This window comes from Haliotis asinina, chromosome 3, assembly GCF_037392515.1.
Source record: "Haliotis asinina isolate JCU_RB_2024 chromosome 3, JCU_Hal_asi_v2, whole genome shotgun sequence".
Classification (NCBI taxonomy): domain Eukaryota; kingdom Metazoa; phylum Mollusca; class Gastropoda; order Lepetellida; family Haliotidae; genus Haliotis; species Haliotis asinina.
This window is the reverse complement of record NC_090282.1, coordinates 37,461,326-37,476,612: the sequence shown is the minus strand read 5'-3', so window position 1 is coordinate 37,476,612 and position 15,287 is coordinate 37,461,326. Positions and strand designations below refer to the sequence as shown.

Sequence of the window (15,287 nt, the reverse complement as noted above, 5' to 3'; positions counted from 1 at the left end):
AATATGTTTGGGCAATAATAGAAAGGCTTCAAATGAGGGTAGAGTTTAATATATTTATAATATTGTCCCTTAGAGCTCATTTCTATTTTATTCCTCTAATCTTGAAAAAAATGATCTCTTAATCTGCATTCTACCATATTCAACAACCATGTTCGACTAAAATTACTAGGGAAAATATACACCTTGCTAAGTCCGCATGAGTCCGCAACAAACTTAAGCCAAGGATGGGAATGATTAGTTACTACACTATCTAGTGACATGAGATTATAGATTATCTGCGATAATTTGGATTGGGACATGGTCGTAGCAAGTTTATGCCAATAACTAATAATTCTTTTAGATACATGGATACTGATAGGACATCTTCCGAATTCACCATAAGAAGTGATTTGGTGTAGACATTCTGAGACCCGAGGCCAGTTTTAAAAATTTTATATGTACGGTTTCAAGTATATCAATTTTACCATGGCCCCAAAATTCAGATCCATACAACATGATAGGTAAAATCATGATATCAAACGCTTTAAGTACACAGTCTAGTGGTAAGTCGTTATTTCTTGCCAATTTCAACAACAAAAACATACATGTTTTTGCCTGTGTAGCAAGTACATTAATACCGAAGGAAACCTTTCTATTTTTGTGAAAATTAAACCCCAGGTAGTTATAATTATCTACTATTTCAATTTCATTTGTGACATAATGAAACGATAGCTTATTTACTCTACACTTCCCACTTCCAAAAATAACAACTTCAGTCTTATCACTATTTACAGTCAGTCTCCACATCTGGCAATACCCATGAAACTGGTCCAAGGACCTTTGCAGGGATGCTGCTGAGGTAGCAAATAGTACGGTGTCGTCTGCATATAAAAGTACCAGAAGCTGTATGTAGATTACATTCATATCATAGTTATTAATAGATATATCAACGCCATTACAATCAAATGTTTTTAACCATAATTCTATATCATTTATGAAAATAGAGAACAATAAAGGAGAGAGATTGAATGTCGAGTTCAAGACAGCCATGAAAGCTCAGTTCGCGCAGCGGTATGCTGACAGCGTGACAGACACCGTGAAGGACAAGACCAACAAACATGTTTGTTTAAGGTTTACTGTAATGAAGCCGATCCATGCTCGATGGGCAATGTCCAGCTATGACCAAGTGAAGAAAAACAAGGAGACTGTTGTGCGTGGCTGGCGAGCATTCGGGCTCCTAGGCAAAATGTTTGCGGGCAAGTGTCTGAATGAATCGTTGACAAGACACTGATAATGTTCCAATAAAGGATAGTGCTTAGAGACAATATGTTTTAAGCATGCTGCATTGTTTTAAAGATGTTATATTATGGTACAATATGGAATAAAGTTAAGAAACCCCACGACCATTCGTTGCCTTTTCTGCGTCTTAAACCTTTTGCAAGGTCAGGACAAACGCAAAATTCGTCGAAACTGTTCTCGTTTTACAGTATGTATTTGTGTAGCAACCGATTCAAAGGGTTGTGTGATCACAATCATTATCACAATGACGACCTAACATCCACCTAAACTATTGCTTTGTTCAGGTGAAAGCATTCACATTCAGATCTAAATGTAAAATTTGTTCAGGTGAAAGCATTCACATTTAGATGTCAATGTAGATACTTCTACCACACCACTAGAAGAGCTTTAGGGCCCGGAGTTATTGGCTGACATATATAATGTCATCTAGTAAACAGTCATGCAAATAAAATCATCTAGAGACGGTTGAACAGTTTGTCTAATAAAACAATCTTATCCTCATCCCGTCTAATAACATTGACCTCTCCACCATATCAAACACGAGGACAAACTGATTTTCAGGTTTTTCAAACCCGGAATATTAAATACTTGACCGCTTACGTTAAACAGAACATCAACTCATAGTTTGTACTGCATTTATACTAAGTATAGCGGTGATGTACCATACGTCAACATACAACTTTAGTCCGTTACACCGTTACATGTGTCTCATATTCAAATCTAGGCAAAAGTGTCAAGAAACTTCCAAAAAGACTTCACAACTTTCTACTATTATTTTCGAAAATAATAAACTTTCTTTATGTCGAGCAATATTACTGCAGCTTCGTCTATATTTCAGAAGCATGCAGATAAAGTCGAGCGTGCTCTTTCAACGCAGATTTGAGTGTATTGCGAATCTTACATTGTGCGATTTGATACATCACTCCAGGCTCAGCAAGACAGTTGAAATTATTTTTTCGAAATAACTAGACACATTTCTCGATTTTCCTATGTACCATATATTTCCATGCATATCTGTTAACATGTTCTTTCAACACTAACGTTGCCTTTCCAGCACACGTGTGCAAAACTTCTGTAATATGTTGAGATTATTTCGTTTCACTGTTGAACCCAAATTTAGTATTTCAGTGATAATGCCCGTGTCGCTTTTACATACCGTCAGTGTAAAACGTCATGGCGTGTCCGGAATCGGAATGAAAGGTACCGAAACCAATCCACGTGTTATTTTCTTTGATGTGCGTTTTAGAAGTTTCACAGATGAAGGAAATCCAAGTTTAATGAATAGTCAGCTTCTTTATTACAATGAGTGCGAAGGTTCGGTGTCGGTACTAACATCACATGCTTGATAACGGTGTTTGTACCTACACCGAAGCGTCGTACTCATTTCCTTATTTTATCATTGACTTCCTCAGCATCGAGACAACCCAGGTGCCACTAGCTGGATTCTCAGTATCATCTCAATTGGATATTTGTACAATAGCGCTTTCGCTCGGTCAGATACCATAGGAAGGACACTCAGTTCGTATACTTCGTGTGTAATGAGACGTTGTGTAGTATTGTCTGCGTCAGGCATACACCGTTAAGGACAAGTTGCTGAAAATTACGGAACACAATTGATTTTGTTCTGAATAGATGACCGTAAGAACTAATTCTGTGTGTAAACCTTAAAAGAGAAAGTTCCTCATCCAACAAACTGGTGGTCTGTATCAAAAATGTAAATACAGAACTGGATAATGTTAATGAAATCCTTACCGGTAAGGCATGGGTGATAAAGGGGTTAACAAGTCTTCCTAAGCTGGAGACACTCCAATCTGGAAACAGCATCATATCAAGTCTGTGTGTGCATTACACAATTATAGATAATACTACAAACCATATATTGACCTACAACCAACCCGTCACCAGTGTGCCATGGTAACCTTTACTGTACTTTTCTCTTTCTTTTATTTTATGGTTGGGTTGTTGTTTAAAGCCGCACACAGCAATTGACATACCAGCTACATGAGGGTGGTCTGTAAATAATCGAGTCTGGACCACACAATTCAGTGATCAACAGCGTGAACATCGATCTCAGGAACTGGAACACGATGACATGTGTCAGCGAGCTTGACCATCCGATCCCTTTAGTCGAGTCTTACGACATGGGTTGATGAATTCTCACCCGGATCTTGACTGGTCAGACGTTCTGGACTCGATTACCCCTAGTAGGTTATTCCGACTTGACCCGGTACCCCTTACAGAGTTATATCGCTCACTTACATGGATTTAATTCAATATGTTTTACCTTATTCATGACCACTTCTTGCAATTTCAGTTTTGTTGTTAAGTACTTGAATTTGACTTGTGTTTCCATGGAAGCTAAAGCATACACACAAATATTGTTTTTTGTATTAAAACGCAGAACCTCAGTTACTTACATTCACGTAAATGAATTATTACCAGGACCACAAGCAACTTGAACCCTAACGGAATTTCATCGTCGGGGTCATATATTTGACTCATAAATGCCAACTTCCACGAATTATATGTTATACTCAACAAAAGATATCCACAATTCTCTCTTGCATATAGACCGGGTGCCATCTTTTTACAAATGTGTAATCAATAATTACCAATAGAAACAACCGAAAATGATGTGCCCGGTATTACTTTGCTGGGGTATGTAATGGCGGAATGCACACTCAGCATGTGGACGGAAGACAACATTGAACTTTTAATCAACAATCAGCAGATACCCTGCAGGTAATGCATGATAGTTCTTATATGTTTCATGTAGTAGCTACGTAAATGATTTATTAAAAGCAATACCACACGTGTTTAGCATGTACTGCTATACCATTGTTGGAAAAGGACCGTTTTCAATTCATTTCTCTGAGTTTTGCATTCACCATCTTCAGTAAATTGGTGTAAACTAACTCGGCCTTCCATAGAAGTAATCTATGATGTTAACTGACATGATCTGGAAATTATTTATTTCGTATTAAGGCTTCTTTCAACATTTTCGTTTACACTTCAAAAGTTTTAAATACGTGGTCCCGTTTAAATGTGACCTATTATAACGGATTTCCCCGTTTAATTTACAAAACAAATAACAGTTGCACACGGAGACATTTCGAACTTAATTTAATATAATATTAATATATAGGCATTTTATTGTTGGTTTTATATACCTCAGTAGAATCACAGTAAATCCGACTTTATAAAACATACTTAAATGTTACTTAAAGAACTGAATGGACCATTATGTATTGCTTTGAGTAGGTTACATGTCATGTGCACTTATACCTTGCGTACGCATGCTTTAGTATTGTGAATGTTTGCTTTGTTTTCAAGGCAAATGGGATTCATCAAAATTATTCATTGAAGATTTGAAGTCTTTTACAGACCATATTGAAAAAGGAGGTAAGGTGTTGACCCGCACACTGGCATGTGTGCTGACTATTTTAAAACTAGAATCGACTGGACCCTTACCTCAAATCACAAACAACGCTAAAATTAAAAACATAACATTAACAAATAAAATAGCCGTGGAACTGCGCTTTTGTGCATCCAAAAGAGTGAGTGAGTGAGTTTAGTTTTAAGACACACCCAGCAATATTACAGCTATATGGAATATGGTCTCTATATAATCGAGTCTGGACCAGACAATCCAGTGATCAACAACATGAGCATCGATCTGCGCAATTGGGAACCGATCACATGTGTTAACAAGGTCAGCGAACTTGACCACCCGATCCCGTTAGTCGCCTCTTACGACAAGCATAGTCACCTTTTATGGCAAGCATGGGTTGCTGAAGGCCTATTCTACTTCGGGACCTTCACGGGTCGCATCCAAAAGATTTCTAACATATGACACTGTCCATAAAAATATCAACCTTTTTCAACCTGAGGGAAATGAAATGTCAACAAAGCTTTGCTTATATCCTCTCAAAAATGCTCAAAATCCACACAGAAAAAATCAGAAACCATAAACAGGACATTCACTCCTTCACAAATACACCTTTTGCATCATCAGCTGCGTCGTCTCACTTTCAAAGAATTCGTTCATCGGATACGTAAAGACAGCAATGAACGTCTCACCGCTCATAAATGACATTCTCGGCACTTGTGCACGTGCTCCTCGAACACCTGGCTGTGTCGTTCCTTGCACTCCTCCGTCGTAATAAAAAGTAAACTGTGTCAGTATTTTAACGAGAGTTTGTTAAACAACTTAGGACAAAAATTCTGCCCAAACCTCAAAGAATTGGTATGATGTCTTGATTATGATCAGAGTTTCATTGAGTATGTTATGCTTATTAGATTTCGAGTTACATAGCAGTTCATCGGTCCGCTTTTGAGCCAAACGGACTTTAGTTGTGGACTGTTAAGTTAAATTTAGCAAATGCCACTTTTCTTGGTGCCATCTTAGCATTTCAAATTAGTCTGGAGACTTGTGATAAGGGTGTTCAAGGCGAAATCCGATCACTGAAGAATTAGGCCTGGGGCTCATATATACCCTTCATAATATCAAATGTGTTTTAGTATGTGGAACCATTCTGCACTGTTCTGATAAAGGTGTTCAAAACGAACCCCGATCACTTTATATAATTTTGCTGACGATTAACCTTCATTATTATCGTCTTCGTCAAATCACTGAAATGTATCATATATGACATTTGCAACACTCCTCTGGACTGTTGTGATAAGGGTGTTCAAGGCGAACCCCGATCACTATTATTTGACCATTTTACCCCAGATTTGGATCATCTGCCACACAATTGGAAATGTATATAATGAATGTGACATACTCATTTGATGTGTCTTCATTATAATTTGACCTGTATCTTGCTCATCTGTACAATTCCTTTTCAGTGTATACATATAAATTTGCGAAATGCTCCTGTATATTGTTGTGACAAGGGTGTTCAAAAGCGAACCCTCCGATCACTTTATCGGTTTATCTCTGTAACCCGGATGGTATTCATGTTATGCCTGGACATAAATATAATGTCAGTGGCATAATTGCCACACGAGGTTGCCAGTGCATTCATACACAAATTACCAGATTAAACCAAATCCGTATGTACATACGCTTTTGTGGAAGTTATATACTACCTTCAAAGAGGTAGGTCACAATGATGTACAGTTTTTCAGGGAGTATTTTTTTAACTGCATAGTTGTTGATTAGGAAAGGCAGGACTGTCTTAAATGGTGAATCCTATACATGTTTTGTTGAAAAGGTGTTAATGATGACTGTTTGAGAAGAGAGGAACATGCATTTGCCATGACAATAACAACAAAATAACTACAACCAACAAAACGAAAAATAATGGTTACACGTTGTGCTGTATTGGAAGTGTAACTTCACAACATAAAATTGAAAATGTAAACATGCAATGCATTAATATACAATTTTCATACATAAATTACTACCGCTGTGTGAAGACTACTTGCAGATGTGTCTTCCCCTGCTGATTAATTGTGTGCTCAATATTAGGGTATCTGTATATGCTACCAAATTGTGTATATTTCTTATGTCTCTGCATCTGTCGTCTTGGGATGGTCCACATGCTAGATGTGATATATTAATCACTGACATCACAAAATCCAGATTGAATTTTGAAATGAATGAACATGCTGTGTAAACACTGACGCTATGTTCAGAATGGCAGTTTATGGAGCACAACATCGTGCTGCAGGCTCGGGTTCGACACCGAGTTTCGAGTCCCAAGCTGGGCACATTTGCGTAGTATCCTTGGACATGATACTGAAATCCACATTGTCTCACTTCACCTAGGTGACCTGGCATAATGATGTACGTAGCTCTATGAGCTATCAATATGCCTGGACGTGAGCACGATATAAACGGATTATTACCGTGGCATTTGGATTATTATCATGGCATTTTGCTGACTAAGCTATTACTGTATACAAGAATACTTAACCGTAATAACAGCATTTCCTTTTGAGGGATGAGTACATATCAAATTTTAATCTTTGGAAATAGTAGTAGAAATCCAATTGAAACAGATTGCCATTTGAGAAATGTATAAATTTACAAGATATATGAAAGGTTGAGGGAATACAAAATTTCCCAGAAGTAACTTATTCCTTAAATAGTGCATGGTAAAATCATTGTGCATATGACTCTAAAACTACTCTGAAACACACAAATTACACATTTAATTTTAATTATGAAAATTTGTATACATGTTAACATTTGCGCGTTTTATGTTACATTTGTTACTTTGTGATAACTGGTTTGGTGAGAGGCTGCACAAATTTATGGGCCATGGACATTTCACTTTTTTAAACGTACATTTATTCTGACAACACATGTAAAACTGTGATTTAAAGTCCTCAGTAATTGCTTATTTTGCAAAACCAATAATTTTGAATGCATCTGGGGTACAGAAGAAATAGACACACGTAAAAAGCTGTGAAGAATTTCAGGGGATGTAACTCTAAATCCTATTCTTCTGGACTTACTGTGTAATAGTGACGAAGTCATTCATCAATAGTTGTCAGCAAATATACTCTTCAAAAAAGCAGTGGAACCTGAACTGTCAACTTGGATAGCAAGTGTAAACGTTGACACACGTTTCAAGTACAGACGTCTTATGAACGCACCACCATTTCCCTCTATTACCACCCCTGAACACAACGCATGATATGCAGGTGCAGAACGTAGTAGCCCCATACACGCGCATACACTGAGATCATTAATTTTGACACTCATCTTGCATTTGACACACATTTGTTAGTGTTTGGTTCTAGAAGTTTGTGTTAAAATGAAAATCGTACACATGCAAATTACATGCCATGCACCAGTCATTTTTCAAAAGCGACTATATTCCAAATGTTACACAGTATGATTGTGCATAACTGGTTTTGTTGTTATTTCACTGGAGACAATATTTTAAAACAGGGGATCCCTACTGAAGTGTTGCAGGAAGTGAAACGGTGGTTCAGAGGTGTGCATGAAATTATGAGACTTGATGTGACGGAACTCCAAACTGTGATAGACACTTTAGAAAATGTTGTGCACACAAAAACAGAGACTACCAAGAAGCTTGACAGAGATTTAGACGATCAGGAAGCGAGAAGTAGTTCCAATAATTCTGGTTACTTATGGAGTCAAAGAACTAGATAAAGAGACTGCAGCAGACTGTCGTCAAACAGTCCTTGATGTGCTGAACGATATTCCTTTCCGCAACCTGACAAGTGGAGAAGTTACACGTGCTCACGGGGTAGGCCACCGTTTACGAGATCGTGACCGACCTATAATCTTCAGGCTTTTGAACTCGGATGTCAAACATTTCCTCCCAGTGGATGCAATTGACGCCACGGAACTCACAATATATCACGACTTGTCGACTCGAGGTGAAGACGGGACACTACACAAGCATGGTAAACTGGTGGTCGTGGACCAACTGGATGCAGACCGGCGTCCTTACAGACCTAATCTCAGATCTCCAGAGGCTAATAGCTAGGGAACTAAATAGGGGTGTGGCCACAGCTTATATAATACTACTGCAAACTGTGACTCTCATTTGGAACATTGAAGTATTATTTTCAAAGCTGATTGATGTTGATCCTATTCCTTATCTATTAGAACATAGCGTTATCGCCTTTTTGAAGACGTGGGCTGATAAGGAAATAGACCACCCAAGTTTCAGTGTGTATATAAGTGTTTTGTACAGAACGCCACCAGATATGACGGCAAGGGTCGTTATTGAGGTGGTATGCATTTATCAAAAGAAATATTGTCAAACGTTTTACTTGGATTTTTAAAAGTCATATTGGCATGTTTTTCAGTGTTGATAAACATTTTGTTGGTACTGAAAGTTATGTTTTATCAGGATCTGTATACATTCCACCAAGGTATGCATCATTTTATGATGACCTCGCTAATAAAAACGGTATAAATATATATTGAAATATTGCCGATTTATACCATACTCCGTATTAACTTCTGGCGTCCCATCAGTTTGTGTACATCAACCCTATCAATTGTATAAGCAATTCATTTTCCTTTCTTTTATTGTAACAACACTTCATGTATATATTCTCTCCATAACTTTATACCCGGTACCATTAGTATCTATGTCGAAACGCCACAATAACTGAATGAAAGAAGTTGACGTATATCCATAAATCATCGTCCTCATTCTTCACTCGTTTTTGATTATGGGATGGGTTTTATTATCCTACCGGGTATTTTTTCTCAGAGTAGCTAATTTTTTGTTTCCTCAGTTACACTATCAACAAACTCAAGTTGTGACAACTTACTTGTGAAATAGTTTCTTGATAGCGACGACTGACACCACAGCTACAACAACACCACCGACAGCATGCAGCACTTTCTGTGATGTGTCCATGTCTCTATAAGCATTCACGAGTCTCCTTTGTTGATGGCCTGCGTCTCCCTGTGTTGTCTCATTTCACTGAGGTGCTTTAAACCTGACCAACCTGAATAACACCCACAAGGCCACCGGCAGTACTATGTTATGTTGGAAAGGGGAATAAGCGTTGAGCGAAGTAATAATTCATTGCGCTTGCGCTCACACTGTTGTTTGCCTAGTGAGTGAAAGAAATTTAGTAAGGCTAACCTAAATATATTTTCTCACCGAGTCAACCGACCGCTTCCTGTGAACCGCCAGGTAAAGGTTAACATCTGGACTATCGGAGTCGGCAGCAAGTAGCAATACACATTCCCGTCACTTCACCAAAATCACCAAGTACACATTGTCTGCGAAAATAGATTAAAGGGATTAGAGATCTTCGCAATTATTACTGGCCTGTTCTCATTCCTTTCAGGGTGGTTGATGGTTTTATTAGTCATTGGGTAACTTTAGACCTGTTCACTACATCCGAAATAGTATTCAAAGAATTATCAGGGGAGTTGTAAAGCCGTTGGGAAACGTAAGACCTGCTAACATTACAGTTAGAATTCAAGCGGTAGGTATAAAGGATAACGGGTCATTTCACCCCAAAGACGTTCACCCCAAGTCGATCGTTTCACCCGGGTCGTTTCACCCCATGTCGGGATCATTTCACCCCAGCAAATAAATATTTTTATCAACTATAAATTGTTTCAATATTTTATTTGTTTATGTAAAGGGTCGAAACAGATTATATCAATAATATATATCAGTAATCTGTACATATTAGCTTTGTTGGATCGTGTGATCCAACAAAGTAGCTGTAGCTGTCTTGGACAGGAGTGACTTTGTAGAGAGTTCCTTGTTTGTGTACTGTGTCTAGAGGTTAAGAAGACTTCTAATGGATCTTCTTTAACCTCTACCGCCTGCTATAGTTCTCAGCTATCAGCAAATAATGTCTTTATATCGCTGTATGATGGGATCACTGAGGCTCTGTCATCTGTTTGTGTTGGGCAGCATGTGTTGAGATCGAGAATGAATGTCTCTATTAGCACTAGTCAGTTCTGACAGGAGTTCATTAATGAATAAAAGGTAGAGTGTGGCAGAAAAGATCGCGAACTGACGAACACCTTGCAGTAAACTGAACCATCTTGATTGGTAGTTTCCTGTTTTCATAGAGCACCTCATACCAAAATACAACTTGTCAAATATACGCCACATCTGGCTTTTGACGTCGTTATCGAACAGTTTCATCCTCAAACCACCCTGTCAAACAGTGTCAAATGCCTTGTAAATGTCATAGCAACACTGACATCTGCAATAGTAATGAATGGTTTCATAGAGATTAAAGGATGCTTGCAGGGTCGACAATCCAGGTGGGTATGTTTGAGAAGACATCACTTTGCTTTAGTGAAGGTAGAAGAAGACTTAGACACATTTCAAAGAGTCTTTCAAGAACAGGAGTCAAAGTCATCCTTCTGTTTGGATCTTTGCGGTTCTTGTTACCACCTTTTAAAACTGGCAGGATTTGCTATCCTTCCATACAGATGGCATAATGCCTGACCTCATTACCATGTTGAAGAGATGGTATATATGGGCGATAAGCATTTTACTAATATACTTCAAATGTTCGTATACTACATGGTTATTTCCTCCAGTCTTGTTGTTCTTCAGTTTCGCGCACAGTTTGGCTATCATGGACTCATGGTGATAAGACGTGTGCCATCGTTGGCATTTTCATCTTATCCTCATTTTCAGATTTGAATGAAGCATCTTTTTCCGTGTCATGGAAAACAGTTTGTAAGTGAGATGCCCATGCTTCGGGCTCACTAACTTGCCGTCAGACATGGCACGATATACTGTTGCAAAACGTCTTGTTGCTTCGTGATGTTTTGATGGACTTCCAGAAGAACGTGCGGTCAACTTGAAAAAGACATCGTACACAACCATATGGTACTGTCCCACAAAACAATAATCAGTTACAAACTTAGCACCAAACTTAGAACTCTTGATCTTCAAATAATGTTGAGCAAATTTAGACATAATTATAGTTGCGAGCAGCGATGAGGGCTTCTTGCCTTTAATACAATCTAGACGTTTGTATCGCTTCCGTAGGTGTTGAAAGCAGTAATGGTTTCCGTTAGTATCGATCATATAACTGCAAGTCCATTTTCTTCAACTGGAATTACAGGAAGGTCTGTAACTCTAGATCAATTCATTACAAACTCATTTTCTTAGATTTAAAAAATATCTCTTGGGAAGCAGGAATCTCAAAGCCAATGGAACCTCTGTTTATTCAGTGGAAAAAAGCAAACCAGAAAATGTATTAACCTGGAAAACAACAGTCCTGAAAAAAACCCCCCAATCAATTCATGTTTTAATTGAATTGTTTATACAGTCATATGCTATCTATTTTGGTTTGATAACTTTACAATGTACATACGTTAGTTATTTTCACATTCCATTTCACTAACGTTTTCACCGTCTATGCCCAGTTCTGTACCTGTGTGCTGAGTTTTATTTGCAGCTAAGTCCTTATTGTCTTTGGAACCGGAGTAGCCATTGAAATGAACCTTAGCATATAAATGATCAGCTTTTGAGATACATATTGTCAATACACACTGCTCTTGAGCCATTTCACCCGTTAGTTTAACGGTCGCAAATTTCACATGCAGTAAACAGTGCATCATGTACAATATACTATATATCACATACACTATACAAATACTTTCATTTAAACGCAGACAAACACATCGACATATATCGGAAACAGCTAAGTGCTCTTTCATATGTCGGAACTATAAATATCTAAGAACAATTGTGTATGTTTATACTCAAGAGTATGATGCTGAAACTACTTTAGACGGTAACGGCATAGGGAATAACTCAATATTCAATGTAGATATTAATTTTCTGCAGCAGCATATTTCCTTGCTAAGCATAACCAGCACAAATATGGACATATCCTTTACTCAGTCATATGTTATTTGGTCTCAGTATTATTATTTTCTTGACAAACTGATTCATTAATGAATCCACATAGTGGAATAATTACTGCGTTTATACAAGTCACTAGGCTTGTTGGCTTAACCAGATTTCTGCATGCTTTAGCGAAATAAATATAAAAAGTCGGTGAAGTGAGGGTAAAACTAAAGGGATGTAGTACACCTAAAGATGAAACACCTGAAGAAGAGACCAGGACCTGTCTCGAAACGTTGTGACCTTGTATAATAAAGAAGTTGAACCATAAAGCATTTTTAGTTTAACAACATACAAGCTTGACAGGTCTTGCTCCGGCCGATACAAAAGTTGAAATGTTAACATGAGGCGATCAGGCGTTGTATTTCCATATTAATATCCATCACACTGTTTCCATCCCACTGTGGCAGCTGAACTGCTGAACCCAGAGAAAGCAAATATACGGGGACTACACATTATCAGCATAAAAGGTCAGCTTTTGAGATACCATCAAGGAAGCAAAGTTGTAATGTTGACATAAGCATAGAGCTGTATTTCTATAGTCCGTGTCAATATCTATTACACTGTTACTCTCACGCTACCACAACTAAACTTGTGAATCTAGAGCATGCACATCTACTGAGAGTACTTATAACCGCTTACAACCACGAACAGCAGAAAGTCCACTTCATACCAGAAGAGATTAGGAGAATATTAGTGCCGTGTGCAGTTTCAGAATCACAAGAACCGACGGTGATTTTCACAAATTTACAATTTGGAAATATCACATTTCCAAAGTTTCGAAAGATGATATTTACAAGGCTTGTAATTTTTTTTGAAATTTACGAAGGCTTTTAAGGCTGCTTTTTTCAGTTTCTCCTTTAGCCAATGATACCCATAAGCGTATAGACTTAATTACTAGTATTCCATTCATAGTTTGTTCCGTTCGAGTTCTTAAAGGCTAATGTACGTAGGTGATCATGCATTGGACATATTTATTTATGAGAACTGCAAGAATAAGCCGTATTTTGATAGTGTGCATTTGCGATTCAAATTAATGTAACTGCATCTGACCAGAGAGACTATATATAGAGATTGTAGGTTATCCCTGATCTGACGTGTGAAGAGGCACATTTAAAGCTGGGATCATGTACATATACATGTGAGCATGTCATTAGTTTGTGATTTTAATCAGTTAATAGGTTTAACTTTTGTTTAGTTTGAGTAATACCTGTCATGTTTCCTTGCTGTATAAAATACCGATCGAGTCAAAATCAGTCCCAATGGCAAGTTCCACCCCTAAGCGTAAAACGATGAGAAATTACTGCCGCACAAAAAAGAGAAATTTGTAGATACAAAGAGAAAAATCGTAAAGCCAAATGAGAGCCTCTAATGGACTCTATGATAAATTATTTCGAGTATGTTGGAGATGACAAAAACTTGGAGACAATGGTCAGCATGCGTGCGTCTTTCAAGCCACTCTCCAAACAGACTGTTATTGGAGATTTCTTTCAACACAAGTGAGTGATTGGTATGTGTAATGCTATAAATAATCTATTCAGACATTGCATTGACTGATTGTTATGTTAATATTCAAGTTGTTATGTCTACAAACTCTAATAAAGTCATTTGATACATGCATAAGTTCGTATGTTCTAGTCTCAGAATGTCAAAGGGAAGTAACTCGCCTGAAGTGGTGTTTGCTTCAGTAGTCCGTACGTTTCACTATCCGAACGTTTTTGATGAAAAACAGAAGTGTTCGGATTAACGCGGCCTGACTGTAAGTGTTTTTGCTATTTGTTGTCCTGTGCGATCAACTAGGAATCAATGCTATAAAGTAGTATAACTTCACTCATCTGCATCCTTCTTGCCCTAAGTGTCAAAAATTGATATTGACTGTCATATTTAGTATGACCTAGTATGACCAGCATTTTCCAAAATAAGTGTATGCTTTACTTATTATCCACAGAAGCGTAAATAATTTATCCCGCCACGATTTGAATAACACATAAACATTACATAAACCTACATTACATCATGGATTAAATAAATATTTACCAGACACACTGACTTACAGGACAAGGTTTATTACATGTCAGAATAGTGAATCCTTGCCCGGGAATAATGTTTAAGATAGTTCTAATAAATGTATGTAAATTCTAAGCTGTTCATCAATCAAACAACTTACAGTACCATTTACGTGTGTTTACATAAAAAAGGTTTCAAGAGCAATTAAGAAAAGGAATGAATTTCCACCCTATACAACGCCAATATCCCAGTGGAAGAGTACTGTTTTAGAAGTCATCATGTTTTACACAGGATTTAATTTGTTGGTGCCTTGTGTACATCATCTTAAAACATTTGCTGCTTACATTACTACAAGTACTTTAATCCATAAACTATGTCTCAAAACAGTATCAAAAGCCTGACTACAATCTATTCTTAAATATTGGTCTGATATAACTGAGTAGCCATGATTCAAGTTGAACTCTACTCCCAACATGAATACGTTCTGGCCTTCCCGGCACGACACCCATACTGTTATGCAATTCGTGAATTCACGAAATATAATGAATTTGTAAATAGATAATTGGTTATGTTGTCCACATTAGGGTGGACTGAGGCAAAAACAACCCAAATGAATTCCTTCTTAAAACCTTCATAATGTAAATAACTGATTTGTTTGTT

The 15,287-nt window shown here is 37.6% G+C and overlaps 1 protein-coding gene across 1 annotated transcript in view; it reads right to left on the bottom strand.

Annotated features, from left to right (window-relative positions):
* The window catches only part of LOC137278867 (failed axon connections homolog), a 34,530-nt gene extending 24,892 nt beyond the window's left edge, over positions 1-9,638 (bottom strand). The window contains exon 1 of the mRNA XM_067811370.1: positions 9,550-9,638. Coding sequence (XP_067667471.1) covers positions 9,550-9,638 — 89 coding nt within the window. The remainder of the gene's footprint in view (positions 1-9,549) is intronic.
* Positions 9,639-15,287: the final 5,649 nt, after the last annotated feature.